This window comes from Falco punctatus, assembly GCF_963210335.1.
Source record: "Falco punctatus genome assembly, chromosome: 2".
Lineage (NCBI taxonomy): Eukaryota > Metazoa > Chordata > Aves > Falconiformes > Falconidae > Falco > Falco punctatus.
In genome coordinates, this window is record NC_137581.1 from 1,912,543 (window position 1) to 1,936,579 (window position 24,037).

The window sequence follows — 24,037 nt, forward strand, 5'->3', positions numbered from 1 at the left end:
GCCGGGGAACCCTGAGGAAAACTTGCTTCAGGTCGGGTGAGACAGCGTGGAGACAAGGAGCTGTGAGGGAAAGAAATGTGGGGAAGGGCCCTGCGAGCACGGAGGGCCGGGAAGGAGGGAGCTGCATGTGGGGGATTGCCCTGCAGCCCCTGGAGAGGAGGCCCGTTCCCCCTGAGGGGCCAGGGCGAAGCGTGGGCGAAGGAGTGGCAGAGAGGAGCCTCCATGAGCTGAGCAGAGCCCCCGTCCCCGGCGCCACTCAGAGGGGGCAGAGGAGGTGGGTGATGCAAGAAAATACAGTGAAAACCCTAAAACTGTACAGGCAGGAGTTGCACAGATGACAGGAACTATCAACAGTCAGGCAGGAGCCTCATTAGCTGCCAGAAGGTCTGGAGCTCGGCCCCTGCAGCGCTTCAGAAGGGACGGTCAGTACAGGCGCAGAGGAGCTCCACAAGCATGTCCGTCAGTAGCCTTCTGACAAGGACTTGCTAAGTGCTAAAAGAAAAACTGCTGAAGTTGTAAGACTCGAGGACACGAGGTTAAAATAGTTGTGGTAGGGGGAGATCCCGACCTCCTACTCAAGTGGCCCCCCCGAAGAGAGTGAACCCCTGCTCGGGGAGCATGCCCAGTAAAGTTAAAATGAACTGTACCTTCAAATTGAAGCCAGGAAGCAACTAACCAATATTTAGTTAGCTGTAGACTCTGGGCAGAACTAACCAGCTTCACTGTATAAATATGCATTGTGAGTACAACTAGGTGTGCAAGTTAGGAGGAGCGACCCCCCTTGCACCTGGCGCTGCAATAAACACACCCGCTTTATAACTTACCCCGAGTTATGGAGTTTAATTCCACACGCCAGTGTGAGGAATGAGGGTGCCTGTGGTGCTATGGGGGTGGGGGGGTGGGGGTGGGGGGGTGTGAGGAATGTGGGGGGGAGCTGTGTGAGGAGGGGGGTGCCTGTGGTGCCACGGGTGGAGGGGGATGAGGAGTGGTTGTAGTGCCATGGGTGAGGGGTGGTAAGGGGGTGGGGGTGTCTGTGGTGCCATTGGGGGTGGGGGTGCCCGTGGTGCCATGGGGTGGGGGGTGAGGAGTGGGGGTGTCTTTGGTGCCATGGGTGGGCGTGTTGGGGGTTGTGTTTGAGGAGTGGGCGGTGCCTGTGGTGCCATGGGGGGGTGAGGGGTGGGAGTGTCTGTGGTGCCAAGGGTGGGGGGGGTGAGGAGTAGGGCTGTCTGTGGTGCTATAGGTTGGGGTAGGGGGGTGAGGAATTGGGGGTGCCCGTGGTGCCATGGGGTGGGGGGGTGAGGAGTTGGGGGTGCCTGTGGTGCGGTGGGTGTGGGGGTGTCTGGGTGTGCGAGCAGGGCGTGGGAGGGTGCCCACGGGTGTCTGCGTGGGGTGTTATGTGAGTGGTGGGCGTGGGAGGGTGTTTGTGTGGGGTGTGGGTGTCTGCTGGGGGGGCGGTATGTGGGGACTGAGAGGGTGAGCTTGGGTGTTTGCGTGGGGTGTGCACGCTGTGGGTGTTTTGGGGTGTGAAGGACGTGGGCTGTGTGCCATGCTGGGGTGTGTTTAGGAGGTGTTGTGAGGCGACTGTATTTATGTGTTGGGTGTGCGCAGGGTATGTGTGTGTGTGTGAATGGAGGTGCATGAGGGCGTTTTGTGGGTGGTTGTGTGCATGTGAGGAAGGTGTATGTGTGTAGTGGGGTGTGTGAGGGTGTTCACGGGTGGTTTTGTGGGGTCTATAGGTGGGTGTTGGGAGCTGTAGTTACAGGGGTATGTGTTAGAGGTGTGGGTGTATGGACTTACGTGTTGGGGTGTGCTACCAGCATGTGTGGAGCTGCATGAGGGGTGTGTGTGTGAGTGTTCATACATCTGTGCATGTCTGTGCAGTAGTTGTATGTGTCAGTGTAGGGGAACAGGTGTGAGGGGGTGTCAGGAGTGAGGGGGGTGCATGTGAGTGGCTGTGCATGGGGAGCATGGGTGAGGGGTTGCACAGACAGAGGTAGATGTGTACTCCTGCGTGTACCGGCAGGTTCGGGTGTCCCCTGGCTGGTGTCCTGCTGTACCCTGTGCTGTCTTGCCGGCCGAGTGGCCGTGGTGCGCCCTGGCAGTGTAGCACACAGCTGCCCTCCTGCTTACAGTGCTGCATGAACACACACCATGCACCTGTTGCAGGAGTCGTTTACCCCAAATACCAGCACTGGGTGCAAACACTGTAGTCAACCTATGCCATAGTGTGTCAGAGCAGCGTCCGAGTGGGGAGACACCATCAGATGGCACTGGGAGACTGTCTCCTGCTACAGGGACACAGTTGAGAGTGATGCAGCGCCTTCAAAGTTTATTTCTGAGGTCCAGAGTGTCCACAAGTGACAGGGGAAGAAGGAATTAGGGGTGAAGCAAAAATCCCATTAGTCATTGTCCACACAGTCCAACTCACACACACACACACACACCAGTGTCTGCGTTTTGCCATCTTGAGCTGGAAAAGAATGTTCATACTCCAGGCACCTCATGTACTTCTCCGTTTTAGGAGGTGATGCTCCTCGTATGTCCCTGAAAGTGTTCCTTTGCCTAAAGCCTGACACCTCATCTGTGGCCACACTTGGAAAGAGCTGTTTAAAGCAAAGTAATGTTAGAGACAGTGAAAATTTTAACCCATTTTTTTTCTTTCTGGCTCTCTCCAGGAATGTTGCAGTCAAGATGGCTACGACAGGACTGTATAAAATGGGTGATGGAAGCAGCCATGCCACTAACTGCTTCCCTGCCAGGAACATTTTGTCGCAAGTAAAGGAGGTGACACTTCTTTGAGTGCTGCTGGTGAAGTGTCCCTCCAGAATAACGTCGTGTCCATAGGGGCAGGTCCACCATCCGCTTTGTTGTTGGGCCACGTAGAGGGTACATTCAGCTGTGGTTTCTTGTATCAACATCACAGCTGGTAACGCAGGTAACAGTTGATAACAGAACTTACCACAGTGCCCAGAAAGCCTTACATTTGTTTAAAGCTGCACTGAAATGAAGAGGGCGGGGTGGCCAAGGCACATGTTAAATGAGGGGTCAAGGAGCCATCTCCACATGCCGGCAGGAGGGAAGCTTCAGGCTGGCATGTGGACAGCACAGTGTGGTTCTCCAGCAGCTATTCTGAGCTACAGCTTCTCCTTTTTCTCTGGGCCTTCAGAGTCACATCTGGGAAATGCTTAGAGAGGTCTACTACGCTGGTTAGGGGTCTGGAGCACAGAACCTTCCAGGGGAGGCTGAGGGTTCCTGAGCTTGTTTTTTGTCTGGCCAAGAGGAGTCCAGGGGGAGATTGTGGCTTACAGCTACCTGAAAGGCAGCTACAAACTTTTAAACAGTGGCAGATGGCATAACTAAAGCAAAAACTTCACCTGGGGAGGTCTAGGCTGGATATCAGGAGGAATTTCGCTGGGAGGAGGTGCAGCTCTGGGCCAGGTTACCCTGGGAGATGGTGGGATTGCTAGACAAATCCATGACTGACTGATCGAACGTTGCTGATGGTCCTGTTTAGGGTGGGAGGTTGGACTGGTGATCTCCAGAAGGCTCTTCCAGCCCATGTTTCCATGTCTGCAACCTGTGGCTCCATTAACATCTATAAAGTAGCATGTTTCTCCTCTTCTATGACTCTGGCTGTAGCTTTAATGTTCCACATCTTCAATTCATGGTCACTGAACATGTCATACTTCAGTATTTCCCCTTACAGGGGATTTTAAAATGACGGATTTCACTTGCCAGGCTGAAGCACCAGGCAGCCTGCAGCTACTTTGAGAAGGGCACTTTTGGAGGGTTGTGTGCTCACCTTGCCATCTCCTCTGCCTTAGTCCATCATCGTGCTAGGGTCTGGGCGCTGGATGCTGGCAGGCAGAGCTACCCCAAGGGCTTGGACAGAGAAGGGGACCACCAGGAAGACACCACAGCAGAGGAGAAAGCCCCCAGAGTCTACCTCCATGGAAGAAAATAATGAAGGCAATGTCCTGGGTGAATAATTTCTGGTGAGTGCAGATTTCCTCTGTTATTGCCTAAACGTTCTGAAGGCGCTTTGTGGAGCTGGGGAGATCCTGCTGGTGGACAGACTCTGTAGCTGCCTCTCCCTCCCCATCTCCATGCCACCTTCTCCCCCTTTCCCATGATCCAAGGCACTGGGGCCTCCCATCACCTGGGAGGGCAGCTGAGGTCTGGTTTTGGGGCTCAGGTCCCGGGGTACAACATGCAGGATTGCTGTAGGACTAACCATTTGTGTTTCTTTGGTTTGGTTTATTTTTGTTTGTTTTTTTTTTTTTTTCCTAGACTAAGCACCACTGTTTGAAGAACCTCTCTGACCTGTGCTCTGTGAACATAAGCAGCCAAAATCTGGTCTCTGTGAGTACCAGAGACTCAAAAAGTATTATGGAATTGCCTTAAAAATTGAAAACTTTACCATATTATCACATGAGCGCCTGGAGATCAGAGAAGACACATGGTAGAAGTAGGTGTGTTTTCCTGCCCAGTCAGCTGTGAACAGGTTTGGAGGATTTGTCCTATAAACTTTTGGACTGTGTCTTCACAATCAAATTAATTCGGTCTTCATTAATTGTAGACCCTTTCCTACTTACCTGCCCTTGCAAAATGCTGTTCCTTAGATTTTGGGATGTTTATCACAACTATGGTAGGAATTCAGCTTGAGAAGTGGCTTCTATTTGGGTTCACGACTAACTTGCGACAGGTTGCTGATAGGTTTTTAGTGTCTTTTTAGGGGTCCTTCCTGGTGCTGTGAAGGTCAGATGTGCTAAATCACAGGGTGGCTGCGTTTGCTGGGTCACATGTAGAATGAGATGGTCTAGGAGCCCTGCAACACACATAGGGGAGCGAGGTCAGCAGCGAGGGCTTTGTTTTGGGGGTCCACTAGTCCAGGTCTTGTGGATGTGATCACTGAGGCATCTGTGTGTTAAACAAGTATTTTCAGAGGGTTGCTCTCTGTAGTCAGAAAAACAAATGAAGAACTAATTATGGGAAATGCTATGATTTAGGCATTCTGAAAAAGCAGACATCCCGTTGTTTTAAATCAATTTAGGGCTGGAGCAGCATGATGGAGCAGAATTTTCTTCTGTATTTTTCAGGCTAAAGATGATCTTGAGAAATTTGATTGTGTTGCTTTTATAAATGCTGCTGAGAATCTGCTGACACTAGGTAAGGGATTGCATTACCAAAAAATATAGATGCTGCTTTTTAACTTGGGGAAGCTTATGCTTGTCTGAACAAAGATCTAGAGCTTTACAAAGGTTCAAGGTACACATGCAGCACTTCTTTGCAGAATTGCTTCCTTCCTGTTACTGTGTTGAAATCTTGGTGCTAATTGTCTTTATTGTAATGATAATTGTGTGCCACTGTGGTATCCTTTTCATTATTAGAAAACAAAGCTCTTTACAAAGAAAATCCCCATTTAATATATAGAAGTGTGGAATAAATGAAATGACTTGTCCCAGAAGCTCAGAAGGTTAATGGTAGAGCTGGGAGGTGATTCCAAATCCAGTGTCATGGGCTCAGTTAATTGGAGGAAGAAAAAAGGAAATCCCTTTATAACTAGTAAAACATACAAGCTAAATGTGCCATCACTGGCTTCAAGGATTAATCTGATTTAGGGTGGGAGCAAATGCATGAAAGCAAACCAGAGTAGGCTGGTGGGGCATCGTGTATTGTACAGACAGTCATCTAACTGAGCTGGCATTTTCTTTCAAACATGCCCACTGATAATACTAGTGCTCTTGTTCTTGCTGGTTTTAGCCCGTTCCAGACCTGGATAAGATGTGATTTGTTCTGTTACTGCTGTTCCTCACTCGCTGGAGCGCTTTCTTTTCCACCCTTGCAGAGTCATTTTGGAAGTTTCCAGCATTGCGGGAACTGGAACTTTCCTTGAATGGACTAAGAAATCTCAAAAGCACTGCTGGAGACTTCCTGCATTTGGAAGTAAGATGAGGGGGATCTAAGACGTTATTCATCTCCTCCCAACCGTCATGCTGAAGCCTACATGTAGCATTGATGTATGTCCCTGCAGTGTGAGTTCTCTGAAACTTGCAGGGTCTTTCTCTCTTCCTGCTTCCTTGTGACTCCAGGAAGTCCTTTCTGCTGTGCCCCTCAAGGACCTTCACATCTTGCTTGCTCCTCGCAGATCCCTAGTGCTCAGCCCCTTGCCACAGGACTTCTTGTCTCCCCTTTGCTTTAGGATCCTATCCCTGCAGTGTGTCAGTCACTCACGGCAACCCTCACCACCCTGATGCTGTGTGGCCCCTGATGAATCCCCATCCTCCTCCACACTGTGCTCTGCCTCTCTGCATCCCACCCTCCTCCTCCCCAGATAGGTGTCTGCAGTCTCCCCAGCTTATAGGCTGCCTTTCTAACACAGCAAAGGGGGCAGTTTGGTTTTTTCTTTAAAAAAGAGGCAAAGTAGATCCTAAGAACAGGCACAGCTGCTTGGTACAATGGCTGTAGTTGTCCTCTCCCTCCAGCTTGGAGTGTGTCTCTGCTATAGGGAGTTCAGGCTCTAGCTCAGCTGTACTGACTTTATCTAGGTTTGCTCTCTTTGAGGAGGTGTCCTTGTCTGGATTTCTCTGGTTTCTGATTGCTGCTGGATATGAAGTTTTGCCTTAACAGGTTTCTTTCTTCTTGTTTTATTCAAAGAATTGTTCATGGCTCAGCTCTCAGCTCTGTATGCTCGAGTCCTGGCTTCCCGCCTGCCTGCAGGCTTTGGAAGGTCCCCAAATCCATGAAATGTAGGAGAGCATCTCCCACATTTGTCCCATGCACTGCTGGTTACTCACTCAAGGATTTGACCCAGTCAGTGGGCAGTGCCCAGGTGATGGGGAACCAAATTTCCAAGGCTCACGAGGCCAGGGTTAACCCTGTCCTTCCCTGTGTGCCTCTCTGTGAACGGCTCTGTCGCTGCTATCAGATACAAAAGGTGAGGATGGGACCTTCCTAAACTACCCTTGCTGCCATGCCCCTGTGGACCTCAGCTTCATCCGTGACCAGTGTCTGGGATCCCATTTGCTGACAACCCAGAGAAATCAGCCCTGGGAAGGCTGATTGCAAATTCATATTAAATTGATTTGAAAAGGGCTTTGAGCGCCTCCCGGGAAAACGCAGCCTATTGTAATGCCCCAGCAATGCTATTCCTGTTCATGTATCTTAGAAACCCTTGTCCTCACTCCCAGCAGGGCCTGCTCCTTGGCTTTCTCCTGGCTGTTGTCCTGTGAGTCACATGTGTGAGTGGGGGACCAGCTCTGGGCGCTTCTGCCAATGTGCGCAGTCCCACCGCTGTAAGCGAAATCCCTGCAAGTCAGAGACGCTTACCCTAGGGCAGGTAGTAGCATGACTGAAAGTCTCCTGTAAATATTTACCACCTGGGGAAAGCCAACAGAGGCTGGTTTTTGCTGCAGGTCATTGTTTCTTCTGTTTTCTTCAGAATCTGGATCTCTCCTACAATAACTTGTCCTCCCAGGACATTTGGACATTGGGAGATTTGTCCCAGCTCAGAGTCCTTTGCTTGATGGCCAACAGGCTTCGGTCCCTTCCTCCGGACCTGGCAGGCTCGAGGGAGTAAGTGCGCATGGCAAGCGACACGTCCGTTTGGTGGGGAGCCGCTGGCGTGCTGCGCTGCGCAGGCAGGCGGGGTGATGGAGCAGCAGGGCTGGCGAGGTGGGGGTGAGCAGCGGGGGTGGGTGGCCTGGGGTTTGTCAGTCTGGGCAGCGGAGCTCTTCCCTTGCAAACTGGAAGATAAAATAACCTAATGGCTGGTGCTGGGTGGCAGGGAATGTTGTCCCAGCTCAGCCTCAGATCTCCTGGGTAGCTGCTGTCATTAGCAGCTAGAGAGGAACCTCTGGTCAGTGATGCAGCAGCCCTGTCAGATGGCTGAGCCATGCGAGCAGGAAGCTATTTATTTATTGTTAATTAGATCCTTCACATACAACTTAGCCACAGTTGCCATGCCAAGGTATCCACTATTTGCCATTGTTGGAAATGAGATGCTGAGCTAGGCGGTCATTTGGACCGATTCAATGTAACTGCTTTGAGGTAGAACACTGGTTTTCTATTAAAAGGATGAAAACAGCCCCAGTCCAGTCTCCCAGCAGATACATCTTCCCACAGTGAGAGCAAATGATGTGTTTGTCACCTGCCTTTGCATGAGCGTATTATTAATGAGCCTCTTTCTATCTGCAGCTCTCCTCATTTAAGGTTTCCACCTCTGGAGATCTTGTCACTGGATGACAATCGTCTGTCAGACCTGAGTGTCTTTGTGAGCCTGTCTCCTCTTTGCCGATACGGAAGGACCTGGCAGCAGATGGCTCTGGCTCCTGGGGGCTGGCAGTTGCCTCCATCAGCTGTTGCACAGTAGCAGGCTTAAAATCAAAACCAAAATCTTTCTGATTCACTCGGATACTTCCCTGTTTAGTCTCTCTGGTGTTGCAGATGGGACCGAACAGAAGCAAACAGCCTGCTGCAAAGCACGAGCTGGCCAAACCTGGCAGGTGGCTGGTGATTCAGCTCCTGCCCTGGGTGTTTGCTGATCTCCAGGTCTGATTTGAGAAATGGCAGTTGCTTTCCTCATTTTCCCTTCTTCAACCCAGCTCCACCCTTTATTCCAGTGCAGCAGCACTAGGAAAGGCTGCGGATCTGCTCCTTCTGTTTGATGTGGGCTTTTGTGATTCAGCCAGAGACAAGTGACTAGGAAGGGGAGCTGTTCACATGCCACTCAGCTGGGCTGTGCTGGGTTTGGGGACAGATGCAGAGGCCTACTGATGTTCTCCTTGTGCTGCCAGTGCTGTGAACTGGAGGTGGGAGTTGGTCTGGCTTGTTGCCCTGGCTCTGCCAAGGCATTCCCAGAGGAAATGGCACATTTTCTGCAGTGTTTGTGGGAGAGGAGGGCGAGTGGGTGAGGTTTAGGCATAAGACTGCAGGGCTGGAGTGCGGAGGTTTGGGTTTCTGCTCTTCCCTAAGCTGACCTTGGGCAAGTGCGTCGGTGATGTTTTACTTCCATGGGCTGGTGGAACATTGTTAGGGAATCCCAGTAGGACTGCAGCTCATCAGAGCCCTGGGTTATTTAATGAACTGCCAGGATGTCTCCTTGTCTGTTAAATTCTCAAGACGTGAGCTTAGAGCTAGGTGACCCTCAGGCTGGTGTGTGGGCCGAAGCTGTGCCAAGGACTGAGCCTGTGGTTGGGATTCGGAGAGGAGGAGGAGGAACGGGGCAGCGAGATGCAGGTGTTGCGGCTGCCTCCGCACTGCTGCTGGGAAGCCCAGGGAGGAGGCAGGTCGAGGGCCAGCTCCCTGCCCTGCAGGCACTGGGGTGAACAGATGCCGGGTGCACGCACAGATAGCAATCCTGGAGTTTCTTACACATTTCCTCTTCCCATAGCCTGAGGGAGCTGAATCTGGACAGGAACGGGATTTCAGCTGGCCCCTGCCCGCCTCAAGCAGAGAGCAGGCAGTTCTTCCTCCACTTGGAGCTGGACGGCTTCAGGGCAGAGTGGTACAAGTCCTTGAGCAGCTTCTGGCAGCCGGCCGGCCACCGCAGCAGGAGGGCACGGAGGTGCCAGCAGAGCTGGAAGTGGCGAAAGGACAGTTGTGCTGCGGAATGCCAGGGATCCAGGCAGGACGGGTGAGCAGCGCCTGCCTCTCCCTGCCCGCACTGAAACCGTGGGGTGTTTTGATGGCAGAGGGCTCCGTTATGTCCGGGTGAGGATCTGCTCACCAGTAAGTGAAGCTGCCTGACAAAATTAAAACAGTAAGAGGGGGATATATGGGACCGTTTTAGACAGCTCAGCAAACCTGTACAGTCCCTCTGTATTTACTGGGAGCAATGGGTGCTTACTGGACTTGAATCACTCGAAAGCAGACACCTGCCATGGTCCGGATAGAAGCGTGCCTTTCTCTCTCCGGGCCTTCTCCAGGCTAGCTTGCTCCAAAGGAGGTGTTTCATGCTGAATGGGAGGAAAACTGGCAAAACTGGAGAAATAATTCAGGTTATTAAGTGGATTAATGTGCATCCTGGACAGGCAGAGAGCAGGAAGGTTGTGTGAACAGGTGGCCCGTGCTCAGGTCTGCATTCCTGGGGTAGGTCAGCTCACCACTCGGGATGTCCTTACCAATGTGTGATGCACACCTCATGCTGGGCCACACGATAGGGTGGATCAGAAGCTTCCTGATGCCTCTTGTGTGGACTGGGCTGTGACGGAGGCTGCTGGTGGGGCTCCTCCAAGCACTTCTGGCCTCTGGCTCGCTGCAGCAGTCCCTGCTGTTAAGTGTTTGTGGAGCAGGCAACAGTGCAACTTCTAGTGCTGGATTGGCAAGAGCAGCATGATGTGGGAAAGACCTCGTGCTCACAGGTGAGACTGCAAACCAAAATCTACCTGCCAAGAGTTTCTGGCTGCCCGGAGGCCAGTAGTAAAGTTTCTACTGTGTTTGGGGATGTGAGCCTCACCTAGAGTGACGGGGCTTGCGGTGGTGTGACTGGTCCTCCCTCACCTTGGACATGTTCTTCTTGCCTGATGCTAGCTTGCTTTTCCAGGGTAATTCCAGCCTTGCCATGGCTGGGGCTGGCCCAGTGACCAGTCAGCTTCAGTTGCTACATGTAGAAACCCTCACTTTGCTTGTGTTTCATTTTAGAGGTTGCTTTTAATTCTGGCTCTCAGGAACGCCCGGTGCCGCGAAGAACTCTTGGCTGATCTGTAGTTTGAGCTGGAGCTGTGTGCTCTAAAATTCCCCTTCCCCAAGCCTCTCAGCTGAGTTTCAATAAGCCTGTGGGTACCACTGGGATGCCGGGGGCCTGCGAGGCTCGCAGTGAGTATCGTCTCTCACCAGGGAGATCAGAAGCAAATCTTCCCATAACCAAGGGACACTGGAGCTTAAACTTATATTGCTTCCAAATGAAAGCTGGGTCACACTTCGCTCGTGACTGTGTGCCCCCCTGCATGGGGGAGCGTGTTCTGCAGCTCAGGCGGGGACTGAAGCTCAGGAGCTGGGAGTTCACTCGTTCTTAGCACTGTAATCTTTTCCACCTCATCTGTTTACGTGATGCTTTTCAGAATCTGGTGTTTGAAGCCAACCCCCCTGATTTTTATTAGAACTTGAGTAAGAGGCTGAGCTTCAGAGATGCTGAGCACTCACAGCGTGTTCTAGCATAACAAACAGTGCATGCACATGCACACTCCCCGAGAGCACAGCTGCTTCCCCCCGGGCCTGTGCACTTTTTCAGTGCTGGGTGGTGGAGTTTGGTGCATTTGACATGACTCCCTGAGGGCTCCCACAGTAACATAAAGGGCAAAGCAAGCTGCCAAGGGGGGTCTGAGCCAAAAGCTCTTCAAATTATAGCTGTGTTTGGGCTCGGGAAGGTGGTATCCTGCCACTGGAGGTGTCTTCTGCCACTGAAGCCTTGGAAGCAGTGTCTCTGCTCACACTCTTCCTCCTCTCTTTAAGGTTGATCCCAGGGGTGGAAGTCAATCTGTCTTGAAGACTGCTGGCTCCTTCCATGCACAGGGACACTTGTGTTCCCTTTCCTGAACTGAAGTATCTCAGCCTGGCCTTCAACAAGGTGATTTAGGTCCTGTGGCTCCAGATAGATATAAAGGTTCGTCTGCCTGCGCTTGGTGTTAGTGCCCTGGGAGACACCCTGGCCTTTAGCTGCCACTGCAGAAGGGCGCGAGGCTCTCCCAGGCTCTTGTGTCCCTCTGCCAGCCCATGGGGACGTGTCAGATATCCAGGATCTCTCAGGTGGGAGAGGACACCTATTTAGGCAGCTGAATTGCACCCAGCTTGTCTAAACCCCTGAAGATTTGGGGATTTCATCAGAGAATGTATGAAAGATTGTCCTCCCCTTGGACTGATCCTTTTCTAGAGCTGCCTGGTGGATGCTGATGTCTCCTCGAGGACTTTGCTGTTATACCCATCTGCTGAGCCACATCAGGTTCTCAGTGTGCCCCAGCAGACAAGTAACACGCAACAACATTTAAGCTCCTCTTCCTGGTGCTTTTGGCTCCTGCCCAGGGCTTAAGTCATGCTGCTTCCCAGCTGGGTGAGCTGGCAGTGCAGTTACCTTACCGCTGCTCAGCAAGGGGCATCCCCTGGGGCGGGTCTGCTTGCCTGCGAAGGGAGCTTTGCTGCCTTCCCATGTGTCGACACCCTAGTTTAGATCACTGGTGAGCTGGTTTCTGGCTGCAATGCCCTGGCTAGGCTGTGGTTTGGACCACAGGGTGGAGAGGCAGGAAAAAAGTCCTGCCTCCCTACCTTGCAGCTCTTCCAAGCGATGGAGGCACCAGTCCTGTGGCTGCAGTATGCAGCAGGGAGAGGGGGTTTCTGTCCTTTGTAATCACAGGCAGCGGAGCTGCCGGGTGTCTCTGGTTAAGGGATGCCATGTCCCTCCTCCTCCTCCTCACTGCGCATACCTGCCCAGTGCCAGGGTCCCGTAGCATTGGCGGGATGTGCTTTGGTGGGAGGGTTGTGATGAAACTCTACAGCCTCTGGCATGACTCAGTGCTTAGAGCGAACAGTAAACCATTTTATCTTGCAGATGGTGGATGAGACAGATCTCCTACCCTGGCTTTCTTCCTGTGCCCGAAGGAGCTGACACTCCACAGCAACCCTCTTACCACCACCCCAGCAGTACAGTCTGAGCCCAGCTCTGCGGGGCACTCCTGCTCTCTCCCTCCTTTGCTGTTAGTTCTCTGGGACAGGGATCACGTTGCTTTTTTGTGTTCGGACACTGCTGCCACACTGGCCCCCAAGGAGGTGCTTTAATCATTTCTGCTCTCTAATGAGCAACGCAGATGAACGCTGCTCTTGCAAACAGTGCCCTACTGCTGCTCCTGGCCCCATAGAAGTCTGTTAACAGCCCATCTGTGACTACGGCAGCGCAGTCTCAAGCTAAATTTTGCTCCCCAACTGGTGTTTATCCCACAAAGGACTTGTCTGAAGTGGGTCCATCTTCCTCAGCGCAGAGGATAAATCCCCAAATGTACCTGTGTCCTTGATAGGCGACATTTGAAGGTAGCCAGAAGGATGCAGATGGAACATTGCAACGGTGGTGCTCCCTGCACAAGCTGTGTGTAGGCTAGTAAAGAAAACAGGTCAGGACTGCTCCTCTGGCCTTGGTGCCAACTAGCCCAGTCTGGTGTGTGTCCTTAGGGCTAAAGCATCTCCCTACAAAACAGGGTGGCTTCTAGTCTGGTCCCTGGGCTGGGCCTGGGGTTAGTTGGTGCAGTGTACTGCCAGCAAAGGAGCGGGGAACGGGCTCTCCACCAGCTGCCTGCAGCGCTGGTGAACCTCTGCTCCTCCAGAACAGCCACCTCTGCTGACCTGGCTCCTCCAGCACAATCTGGGGATTAAACTTGTCCGACAGAAGAACCTAGCGGCAGAGAGGTGGCACTTCTCCATCCCTCTCAAAGCCAGCCACAAGGTAAGGAGGGATGTGCCTTGGGAGTGCAGGGGTTTTCCTGCCTAAGGGAGGGATGAAACCCTTGCTGCAATGCTCAGGGCAGGATTGCCCAGGAACTGGCTTGCTGGAGAGCATGGGAAGAGCTGGTGGGACACATGGATCTCAGTGGGGTTGGAAGAAATGGAGAAAATGGTGGGAAGGATTTGAAGTATTTTGCTCAGGATGAGGCTGGGGAGTCCAATCACCCCCTTATAGCTGCCCCAGGCAGGGTTTCTCACTGGGTTTTTGGATTCAGTTCTGCCCGTTGGTCTTGGCTGAGGGGTCCTATGGGACTGAAGATGCTGCCAGGGTATCCCTAGAGCCAGGGCTGCCCTGATGCTCTCTGCCCCATAAGGACCAGCCTCCAGCCGTTGGACCTGACCCAAGGCCAAGAATCATGGCAGCATGCATGGACGTCTGTTGTGTGTCCCCAGGTCATGTCGCATCTTCCCAAAGTCACAAAGCAGCTGCTGATGCTGAAAGCTCCTGCCAAGACCTTTCTGCTCCCAGCTGTGGTGGAGGCTGCGAGAGATGCTGCACCTCCGAGTCTGGCCCTGCCACTGACCCCCATCAGCTCTGTGACCCCAGCCAGCAGCCAGCAGCTAGTGCTGGGGGAAGGGGAAAGCGACTCCAGGCCTCCTCCTGGCTCAGCCGAGGAAGATGTTGCATCCCTCTTCATGATGCAGGTGAGGCTGGGCTTTAAGTGTCCAGGACTGCAGGGCTTGTCTAGAAATAGTCCACTCATTTCCTAAGTGAATGAACTGTGTGCATGTGCTGCGGGTACCAGTGGTTATAACCCTCCTCTGATTGCAAGGAATTTAAGGAAGGAAGCACTAGCAAGAAGCATACATATGGCATTGTCACCAAGAGCAAAAAACGGTGGCCTATTTTACAGGGTGGCAGGGGGTTGTACTGGCTTGGTGGGTAGCCCAGCTGCAGGGACTCATCAGTCCAGCGTTGTCCCTGCAGTGTCTGCTGGAAGGCTCCCTCCTAGAGCTCACCATGGCAGCATTTTGACTTGATTTCCCTGAAAATCTTGGGATTATCAGGGGAAAAAAAAGTCTGCACCAGGATGGAGGTGGCCTCTCTCTCCTGTGCCCAGTCCTGCCGAGCAGAGATGGGATGAGGCTGTGTGGCTTGGTGCCACCGGGAGAGACCTTGGCCGCAGCGGGACAGGCTCTGGCTGACTCCATCAGCTTGACTGGTAAGAAAGGACTGCTGTGAATTCCTTTATTTTGCTGCTCTGAGGTGGAGGATGTGTCCAGACCCCTGCTGAGACCTGTGGCAGAGGACAGACTGGAGAAGAGTGAGCAGAGGGGGGAGGGAAGCTCCCAGGTGGTTCCAGAGCAATACAAAGCCTACAAGGAGCTGCTCAGTGGAGGCACAGATGCAGATTTTGTAGAGCCAGTTGGTGAGTGAAGATAGCTGAGGGCTCCTGCTTAGAAAAGCCTTGGAAGGTTGATGAGCAGTATGGTCTGCTGACCAAGAAAGAAGCAGCGAAGAATTTTGTTGTCCTGTTCTCCCTCTGGTTCATAGGGATACAGAAGAACACTGTACATCTTGAAACACCCCCTGCTTTACTGGGATGCCAAGCCACAACTGGATGGTGTGCAAGCGCCCTACATGCCTCAGGAAGAGATAACGAGCCGAAGCTCTGAAGTGAGACTGGTTGCGTCTGTATCTGGATCAACCCACGTGTTTGGATGGATGCTGAGAGCCTGAGCGTGGGCTTGGCCCGCTCCTGGTCCCAGTGCCTTGCTGTTCTCTCTCCCTCATGGCATGGTGCATGCAGCCCCCACGGGAACTGACCTGCAGGGATGGGACAGCTCGGCACACTGGGGCTGGTAAATGGCAAAGAGCTGCGCTAGCCCCCGGGCAGCATGGGCTTGTCACCAGCGCCCTGGAGAAAGCCAGCCCTAGCCCAAGGGAGATGGAGGAAACGGCCTCTGAGCTGGGTCTGCGGGGCGGGCTGCAGTAGTTACTCTGTGAATCACTGCACTGTGCTGGAGTTGTAGAAAGCTGATCCAATGGTGCTCAATAATCTTTAGTTGATGTCTAAACTGGACCAGCTTGGTAAAAAAAAAAAAAAAAAAAAAAAAAAAAAAAAAGACCATCTCACCTATCTCCTGCAGAAGCGTGGGCCTGCGTTTGGGAGAGGGGGCAGGAAAAGGAGGTGGAGGATTATGAGCCTGGAGGGTGGAGGGGAGGCACACTGCAGCCTCCTGGTCTTCCTTGCAGCGTGGGAGGATGCCCAGCCTTCCTGCCTGAAAGGCAAAAGCAGAAGTCCGGGAAGAAATCCTTGTGGCCACGAGAAACACCTTGACCATTACTGAAGTCCCCTTGGGTATGTTCCCACAATCCCAGTCTCTCCGGTTGGTGGTACCACAGGGGCAGGATCTGAACGTAAAGGTGTCCTTGAGCTGCTGGGGCCCCAGGGTGTGGCTGAGGTGGGAACGGAGGGTCCCCCCCCATTGCAGCAGCCTCCCGCCATGTCCCTGCAGAGAGGACGAGGGCTTCGTCTGCTGAACGCCCTCAGCCCACCCCACGAGGCTGGACCCCGAGCTCTGGCTGCTGGTTAACAGTTAACAGCAGGGTAGATGCAACACAGGCATCGCGGGGGTCCCCTGGATCCACAGCTGGATTAATCCCACCCCAAACGCAGCTGCTGGGAGAACGCCTTGGAGTGAAAGTGGGTTTGCCCCCCAAGATGAAGCAGGACTCGGGTCTCCGAGCACCGGCCACGCTTGATCTCCATCCCAGCCCTGACAGTGGTACGATCCTGAACTGCTAGTGCAAGCAGGGCCCGGTGACCCCCCGGTGCTGTCCCTTTTCCCTGCACCGGCGACGCAAGACAGGAGGAAAGAGAGGCAAGAAATTCAGGCACTTTTTGCAGGCTACAGTAAGAGCCACTGGCCAGGCTTAAACCCAGCACATCTGTCTTTGCTCTTGGGTTGCTCAAGACTGCCAGTGCATTTGCTTTTGGGGCTCCCGTGTTTTGTACGCGTGTCAGGCTAGAGCTGGATCCCAGCAGCTGCCTTTGTGTCCCTGCGGTGCAGGGATCGAGAGCGCTGGGGCCGCTGGTGAGCGGAGGGATGGGGGGGAAGGTCAAGTATCGCAGCCAAGGAGCTTTCTCATCGCTCTGCTCACAGCCCTGGCCTTTCCCAGCCTCTGTTTTGCAAAAGAGGAAATCCAGCCCCAGGGCATACCCTAACGGAGGCCGATGGAGGAATTCCAGGAGGTGTCTGAGATCCTCCCGGAAGCAGGGGAAGAGATGGCCAAGCAGCAGATGAGGTGCAGGTGGTAAAAGCCCTTCCTGTAGAGGCAACATCCAAGCAGGTGTGCCCCCGACAGCTGCAGCTGCCAGGGAAGAGAATGGCCAAGAAGGTGCCCAAAGGTTAGTTGGCAGTATAGCCAGGGGTTGAATAAAGCATCCCACACCTTGGTCCTCTTGGACAAAATGTTTTTAACTTGTTTGGAGCCGCTTTCCCCCTTTTGAGGTTGGAAAATCCAGTGCAGTGAGAAGATTCATCTCAGGCTTTCAGGCAGTGAATTCCAGCTTGAAAGCACCGATCCAGGCACAACGCTGCAATGACAGCACATGAAAACCGTATCTGCTCGTTGTGCTCTGCAGTTCCTAGAAAATAAGGTGTGTCCTCATCCATCCCTGTGCAAAAACTAACTTGTAAGAAAAACTACTGCACCCTCTAGGCAGTGCAGGCAGGTTTTGACCAGCAATGAACAGGGCAGAGCTCCGTCACCGCCTGTCCCACGATGAGCACAGCTCACCACGGGGCTCTGCCTGTGCTGACCCACCGGTTGTACAAGGAGGGCTTGTGGGTGAGCAGCAACACCGTGACCCTTAACTGGTCCAGCGCCGGTCTGTCCCACAGCCAAGTGCTGGGGACAATCCATCTCACGCCGGAGCAGCGCTGCTGTGGCAGCTCTGAGCATGGAGCTTCATCCCACTGCAGGACACGAGTGTGCGCAGGAGCCAAGCTGGGCACAAAATTGTGATTAAAAACCCCAAATTCATCCCCCAGCCTGGCACCTCTAAAAAGAGCTGCATCAATGCAACCAGAAGGGTTGGGATGAGTGGTGGGGAGTGATGGAGGATGCTCACTTCCCACTGGCTGCTCACCTACATGGAAAACACAGCATTATACTCACCTTACCTTTTTTTTTTCTTTTTTTTATCTCCCCCCCCCCCAAAAAAAAAAAAAACAACCAAACCCAACCCCAAAACCCAAACCAAGCATTACTCAACAACCTCATTCAGCCAGGGGAAACTGTAACCCAATGGGGACAGGCAGAAGTAAGATCCTGCTTGTTTCCAAGCGCAGCAACTTGAGCAGAAACAGGTAGTTTACTGTCAGAACCTGGTTTTATTCTGTTTTAACCTCGGCCTTTGTCCTGCAGTTAAAAGTCCTCGTTGCTGTTAAAATGTACATGTTATTTGTACACAGTTGGCATATTTCTGGTTTGTGACAATTTTTTCGCAAGCAGGATTTACTCTGTTCCAAATAACAGAAGCCACAACATGACAGACGCCTGCATGTCATTTTACCCACACATTTTTACACATGCAAGTCCTTCAGTAACTTCCATTGGTTTTAAAAACATTTGGATGAAGCCACGGTGGTTCAGCTGAGACCCAAAACGACCGTTAAGTCTTCTACTACCCCAGTGCTCTGCTGGCAAGCTGAAAAGAACACGAAAGCACAACGATTTAAAGCATTATTGGAAAAAAAGTGTAGCAACATCTAGATTTGTTTTGAACAGTTTGACAGTAAATACCAAGGAAACCAGGCATACACAACCCCCCTTTGTCACCACCTGAAGGTTTTCCTGTTTGCATAGTGAAGAGCTAATCCTAGAGCTGATGCTTCGTGGTGTTTTACAGACACGGGGAAGAGAAAGGTTTGTGTCAGATGCATGTGACACGTGGGGATCATCCCAGCTTCTGTGCTGTAGTTCAAACCGGCATCATGTCCCAGTTCCACCCAGCTGCCATCCGTGGGGACAGCCCACAGGTCTCCATCACGGTGCCATGCGAGACCGTTGGGGTCTCACAATTAACAGTTGTTAATTTTTGTCCCCCAGCGGGTGAGAGGGGCTGGGTTTTCATGAAGCACTTCCCCCTGTGCAGGGGATAAGCTCCTTGACGACCTTTTGCCTGGGAGACGGGACAAGGCTGTTGGAGTGTCCAGACGGGGCCCTGGGGTCTGTCCTCGGAGCACTGCTAAAGGCTTGGTTTTAACATCAGTGATAGTCTTTAAGGCTTCAACCTTCCCCTTTCTTTCATTGAGAAAATACAAAGAAGCACTTGTTCAAGCGACACTTCATGATTACTGTGCACTGCATGTACAATAGCATTTGAAGAAAAATACTGACAATATAGAACAACATTATACAATCATCTGGCATGATCCCTTCTTTTGGCACTTTTCCTTCATTTATCTGATCTGACTCCATACACGGACCTTTCCATACGGCTCTTCCTGGGTAGAGAGCTCCGGAGGGTCAGAAAGCAACTTTCCAGAGTCAGTGGCATCTTTGGCAGACACTTCTGTTGTCAAACCGACCCCAGCCCCTCCAGTGTTACTGGCAGTGCAATCTCTTGACCTGCTTTTTTTCTCGCAAGAGAAGACAGCTGCACATTTTGGGAGGCTGCTCACACACCCGCGCTGTCCCACAGCCGGCAAGGATTGCCTTCATCCTGGAGAGAAGGTGGCTGCAGAAAGGAGGAGGGTTAGAAATACGACTTTCATGTAAGTGTAAATAAATACTTCGTTTCAACTTAGGGCCTCTGCAGATCTTGTGCTGCATCCACCGTTCAGCAAGAGGTATTTTACTTCTCAGCTGGCGTTATTTGTGGCAAAGGTAGCATCACACCTGACCTTTAAAGGATAGAGGCTGGGAATTCCTGCTCTTTTAAGTGTAATTATATATTTTTTTTTTTTGTGCAAGCTTACATACACTTAAGAGTGTTAAATTAATAAAACATTCATCCTAGCTTCACATTGCCTCAAGTCTCAAACCTGACACCACCTCGGGCGGACTTCAGCCGAGGGCAGTCGCGCTCTCGCTGGCTCTGGAAGGCGGCGAGAGGGTCTGGGTGAGCTGGCTGGAAAACGGCCCGTGTTTTCCCCAGTCCTTAAGCAACTAGATGGAGAAGCGAGTGTAGAAATGCAGCCAGCAGCTTCATCAGACTAAAAACCTGTGGGCACACCACCTCACAAGAAAAGATCGATCCCACTTCAATGCTTCCCTGAAAGCTGCTGCGACTGCAACCCCTCCGCGCCACGGCTGCGGCGCCACATCTAAAGGTCTCCTTCAATGCGGATGCAACGGGCCATGCGGGATGCTCGGGGAGCCGAGCGGCGCTGCTGGGCCACGGGCTCTCCGTTGTGGGGGGAGCCAGCTGCCCAGCGAAGGCGAGGTCTGGGAAGCTGGGAGCACGAGGGGTCCCACTAAGTATTTTTGGCTGGGGACAAGCTCCAGCTCAGGCGTTGCCTCCCGCGCTTCTGCCCAGCTCGGATTTAGAAAGAGGAAATTAACACACAAAAATCTAAATATTTATGTAATCTTTTAAAAGGAAGATATTTAAGACACTGGCCTGGTGCACTGGACTGCAAAATCTATTTTAAGAGGGGGAAGAAAGGATACATTCAGTGTGTAAATCTAGTTGTTTGTGGAGTGGGCTTGCTCAGAGAGCACCCAGCAGCCCAAGCCTGGATGGAACCCACACAAGTGCCGCAAGAAAGAAGGAAACTCTTCAGGGAAGGCTGATTTGGGCACAAGGGGTTAACTGCGGGGAAGGGGCAGGGAGAAGGGGGCCTGTAAAAATAATTATTAATCTAAGTGCACCTGGGAAGTGCACGCTTTAGCTCAAAATGTTGGGAAAAAATGGCGTGAATTCTGAGTAAAAGCTGTGGGTTTCCCTCCTGAGCTTACTTCACTGTTAAAGGGCAGATCCAGGCCATCGCTACTTCTCTCTGCACTGCTCTTCCAGGTCCGGTCAAGGCTCCAATTACTTAATTTCCTTCCAGTTCACAGCTGGGTACTGGAGCTGGCTTCAGTTTGGGTCAAAGCGCCTGCTTCAGTCAGCACCTAACGAGGCTGCGGTGCATGAGAGGGCATGGAAAGCCATCGCCCATGAGCCACAGAGGGCAGGCAGAGCAGGGCAGCTCTAGCCGGCCCTAGGTACGACTTTAAACATCCAGTAGTTTGTGTGTTAAGGAGATACAAAGATAGATAGATAGATATATATTACGGAATCATTGCTATAAGATTTCTCAAAATGAAAGTGTCAATCTGTTGAAATATAGTATTTAAAATATATAAATTTTATCCATTAAAATATAAGATTTCTTTTTTTTTTTTTTTTTTTAAAAATCCAGTTCAATTAGGAAAAAAGCACCAGGGTCCTTGCAGTTATGCAGGTATGCTGGGAGAGAAAAAGAAAACCAGTTCCCGTTTTCTTTTTAAGCATTTAACATGGAGGGAGAAATTCAACCATTTTTCAGACAGAAGAAATTGGGCAACGACCATTCTCTTAGGTCAAATCCATCTGTTTAAACGCATCAGCTGTCCTCCCTTCCCTTCATGCCACAGGTCACGGTAAGCTTGCCCCAGCATTGTGCTTCAGTTACAGCCTGAAAATACCGCTTGTCACCTGGCACACGGGTCAGCAAGGTTATTCATGCCACAGCCTCTGCCCTGGACGAAGGTCCCCGTGGGCACCGAGGGTCCCCAGTGAATACTCTGCAAGGCAGCTTCCAATAGCACGTTTAGAGCTGATGTTTGAGTCTGATGTCGAGAAATAATCAACGAAATTATTGTGCTGTTAATGGGTGATGGGGAAGATTGTTAGAAACACGAAGAGCCCAGAGGGTGGGCTGCCACTGAAGGCCACATCTGGGCAGACAACACACGCTCCACCCAAGCACAGGCTCTGAGATAGCTCTGGTCCAGGCTGCTGTACCCAACTTCATGCCTTTAAGTGGAAATTTTTAAGTGCATCGCTCACCTGAGCTTTCTTAGTGGTTTGAGCCTGAAGACAGCTAGCTCAGAGCAGGGGCAGGGCAGGCGTGCATGGCCCTGAGCGCCCACATCCGCGTGCCTGCAGGCTGGGAGGGCTGGGTTCCTGTCCCCGCTCTACTGCCAACCCATCAGGCGCCTGGGAGATGACTGGGAGATGACCGCGATGCGTCAGATACCTCGGGATGCCTCCTCAGGCTGCGCTTGGACGTGTAAGGACAGGTCTTAGGTGTGCTGAGAGATCTCTTAACTGAGCAAGATCCTGCACGGTGTCAGCAGGGAGAACGTCCTTGCCTAACTCACCCAGACAGCATTTCCCTTTCTAGATTCTGATGTTCGTGGGAAGAACATGAAACCCCCTTCCCTTGGAAGAGGCAGGGACTGGGAGAAAAGCTGCATTTGCTCCCCACATCACAGCACCCAGCTGCTCTACCTGAGCTCTCTGCTGTGTCACTAACATGAATGTACAAGTTCCTATAAGGCTCTTCAGTAAAATCCCTATTTTATGTTTTTCTTCACTGCATTTGGCTTTCTGCTTAAGAGAAAATAATCTACAACCTGTACTGCTGGTGCAGACAGTGAGATACATTCATTTCTAAGTACTACGGGTGGATCTATTGGTACTTCCTAGCAGAAACGTGGCTCAGCCTCCCTCCCCAGCAGCCCTCGAGTCACGTCATTTGAACACGCTGACATCGGTGACAGTCTGACCACCACAGCCAGCTGCAGCGTAAGGAAGGAAAGAAGGTAGGTAGAGGGGAGAAGACTGTTTCTAGGACAGAAAAAGCCTACTTCCCATGAGTACCGCTCTGCTTTCTCTTGGCATATTGAAGTGGCAAGGCAAGGAACAGATCAAGTCCTTATCCCGTACCCCACGTGTTGCTCACACAGCCCTCCTAGCTGGGGAACCCAAATGCCACTGACTGCACGTACAGGCATTGCAGTGTATTCACAGGGATGATGGACACTTCTCTCAGACCAATGGACCAGAAAGGCTGGAGGATTTTTTTTCTCATTCTCTCTTTCTCTTTTGCTAATCTGAAAGGACTCTGGCTTCTCTCTGAACTGGACCTACAAATGTCTTACCACCAAAATGAAAAAACAATTGTGTGGGTGGAACTATGACAAAAAATAGTTTTCCTCTAAGATAATCTGATAAACCTCATTGTCCTCTAGAAAGGCCACATTGTCCACCAGTGCTACTTAGCACCCAGAGTGCTCTTCGACCGCAGCAGATACCGATCGACTCTGACTTTCCGCCTATCCACTGTCCTGTTCTCGCTGTCAAAAATCCGCTGCAGATGCAGGGCCAACCTCCTGTCCTCCTCCTCTTGCTGGAGCTTCTGCTCCATCTCCCGCACCAAGCAATCCTCCGGAGGCAAGCCCACCTCCCCCGCCGTGTGCCTCAGTCTTTTGACAGAGCCATTGTGCTCCAAGTGCTTCGTTTTGCAGCGTCTCTTCCGGCCCCGTCTCAGCGACGGGGGCTGTTCCCCGATGATGTTCTCAACGGAATTGCAGGTGCTGTTCTGTACGTTGATCAATTCGCTGTTGTTCAGGCATTTCAGCTGCTTTTTCCCTGATGTCTTAACGGGAATTCCTAGTGTGCTGTTGTCAGGCAGGGATGCGCTGACGCCCATAAGTCTTCTGCTTAGCATTTTCGGGCCAAGACTAAGACAGGATTTGTCCATGAACGCATTCACTTTTAGGTCAGGGACTTCGGCCACCCGTGCGTTTAGGGAGGTTACATTTGATCGTGCATCTGGTTCAGCAGCGGTGTCGTCTGTTGTTAAGGGCTGTGAATCTCTGTTCTTCTCATTTGCTTTTCCCAGCTTCGTTTCACTGATGGAAGGGAAGAAATCCAGCTCGGGGTGAGGCTCTCCTGTCGTGTCAGGTGGAAGGTGATCATCCTGCACTTGCGGCTGCTCTTTAGTGCAAGTGCTGGAGTTGGTCGTGTCAGAAACTACGACGTCTTCCCCAGGCTCTGAAGCCAAGGACGTAAGGGTAGCTTTAGAAAGAGTCTTTTTGATCTGGCGCTCCTGAAATATCTGCTCCCATTTTTTCAGTATTCTAGGACTGGCCTCGTAGGTGGTCGGCTTCTGCAGGCTCCGGTTCAGGTTTCTCGGAGTCGACTTGATAATGAGAGGGCTCAGGACTCTGCCGTCAGGAAGCCTCTTCGGAGGAGTACACGGGGAGCAGACGATAGGCTTGAAGTGGTTGAGCTCTTCTGAAATGCTGTCGTTGCTCTCGGGGCTGATGGATCGCTCTGGCTTGTGCAGGGCAGAGAGGGACGAAACGGGGTTGAGAACCAGGCGCTTCTCTGCCGTCAGGTCTGGGGCAGAGAGGCAGCGGTTGTTTTGGGTGGATGACAAAACTCCAACCAGTGGTGTCGACGTGCTGGTGATGGGTGGCACCTGCAAGGCAAGGCACAACAGCTCAGCAAGAGAAGAAGACGAACAAGCGCGTGAGAGGAGAACAGGAGAACGTGAGGCTACCGCGCTCAGCTCCTGCAGCAGGACAGCTGGAGAGCTCTCTGGAACAGCCCCGGCAGCCCCT

At 52.1% G+C, this 24,037-nt stretch overlaps 2 protein-coding genes across 4 annotated transcripts in view; one reads left to right on the forward strand and one right to left on the reverse strand.

Moving 5' to 3' along the window:
- Positions 1-1,729: 1,729 nt before the first annotated feature.
- On the forward strand, positions 1,730-20,839 carry XRRA1 (X-ray radiation resistance associated 1). Its single transcript, XM_080376073.1, is given in 14 exon segments — positions 1,730-2,793; positions 4,291-4,362; positions 5,100-5,169; positions 5,849-5,946; positions 7,442-7,575; positions 8,197-8,367; positions 9,365-9,534; positions 9,537-9,712; positions 13,295-13,426; positions 13,879-14,187; positions 14,669-14,859; positions 14,989-15,160; positions 15,683-15,709; positions 15,713-20,839. Coding segments are annotated over 14 exon segments (2,271 nt in total). The 5' UTR covers positions 1,730-2,502; the 3' UTR covers positions 15,971-20,839.
- Positions 18,166-24,037, reverse strand: part of RNF169 (ring finger protein 169) — a 29,366-nt gene continuing 23,494 nt past the window's right edge. For all 3 annotated transcript variants that reach the window (XM_080376093.1, XM_080376094.1, XM_080376095.1), the window contains exon 6: positions 18,166-23,895. In XM_080376093.1, coding sequence (XP_080232219.1) covers positions 22,684-23,895 — 1,212 coding nt within the window. In that variant the 3' untranslated portion in view covers positions 18,166-22,683. The remainder of the gene's footprint in view (positions 23,896-24,037) is intronic.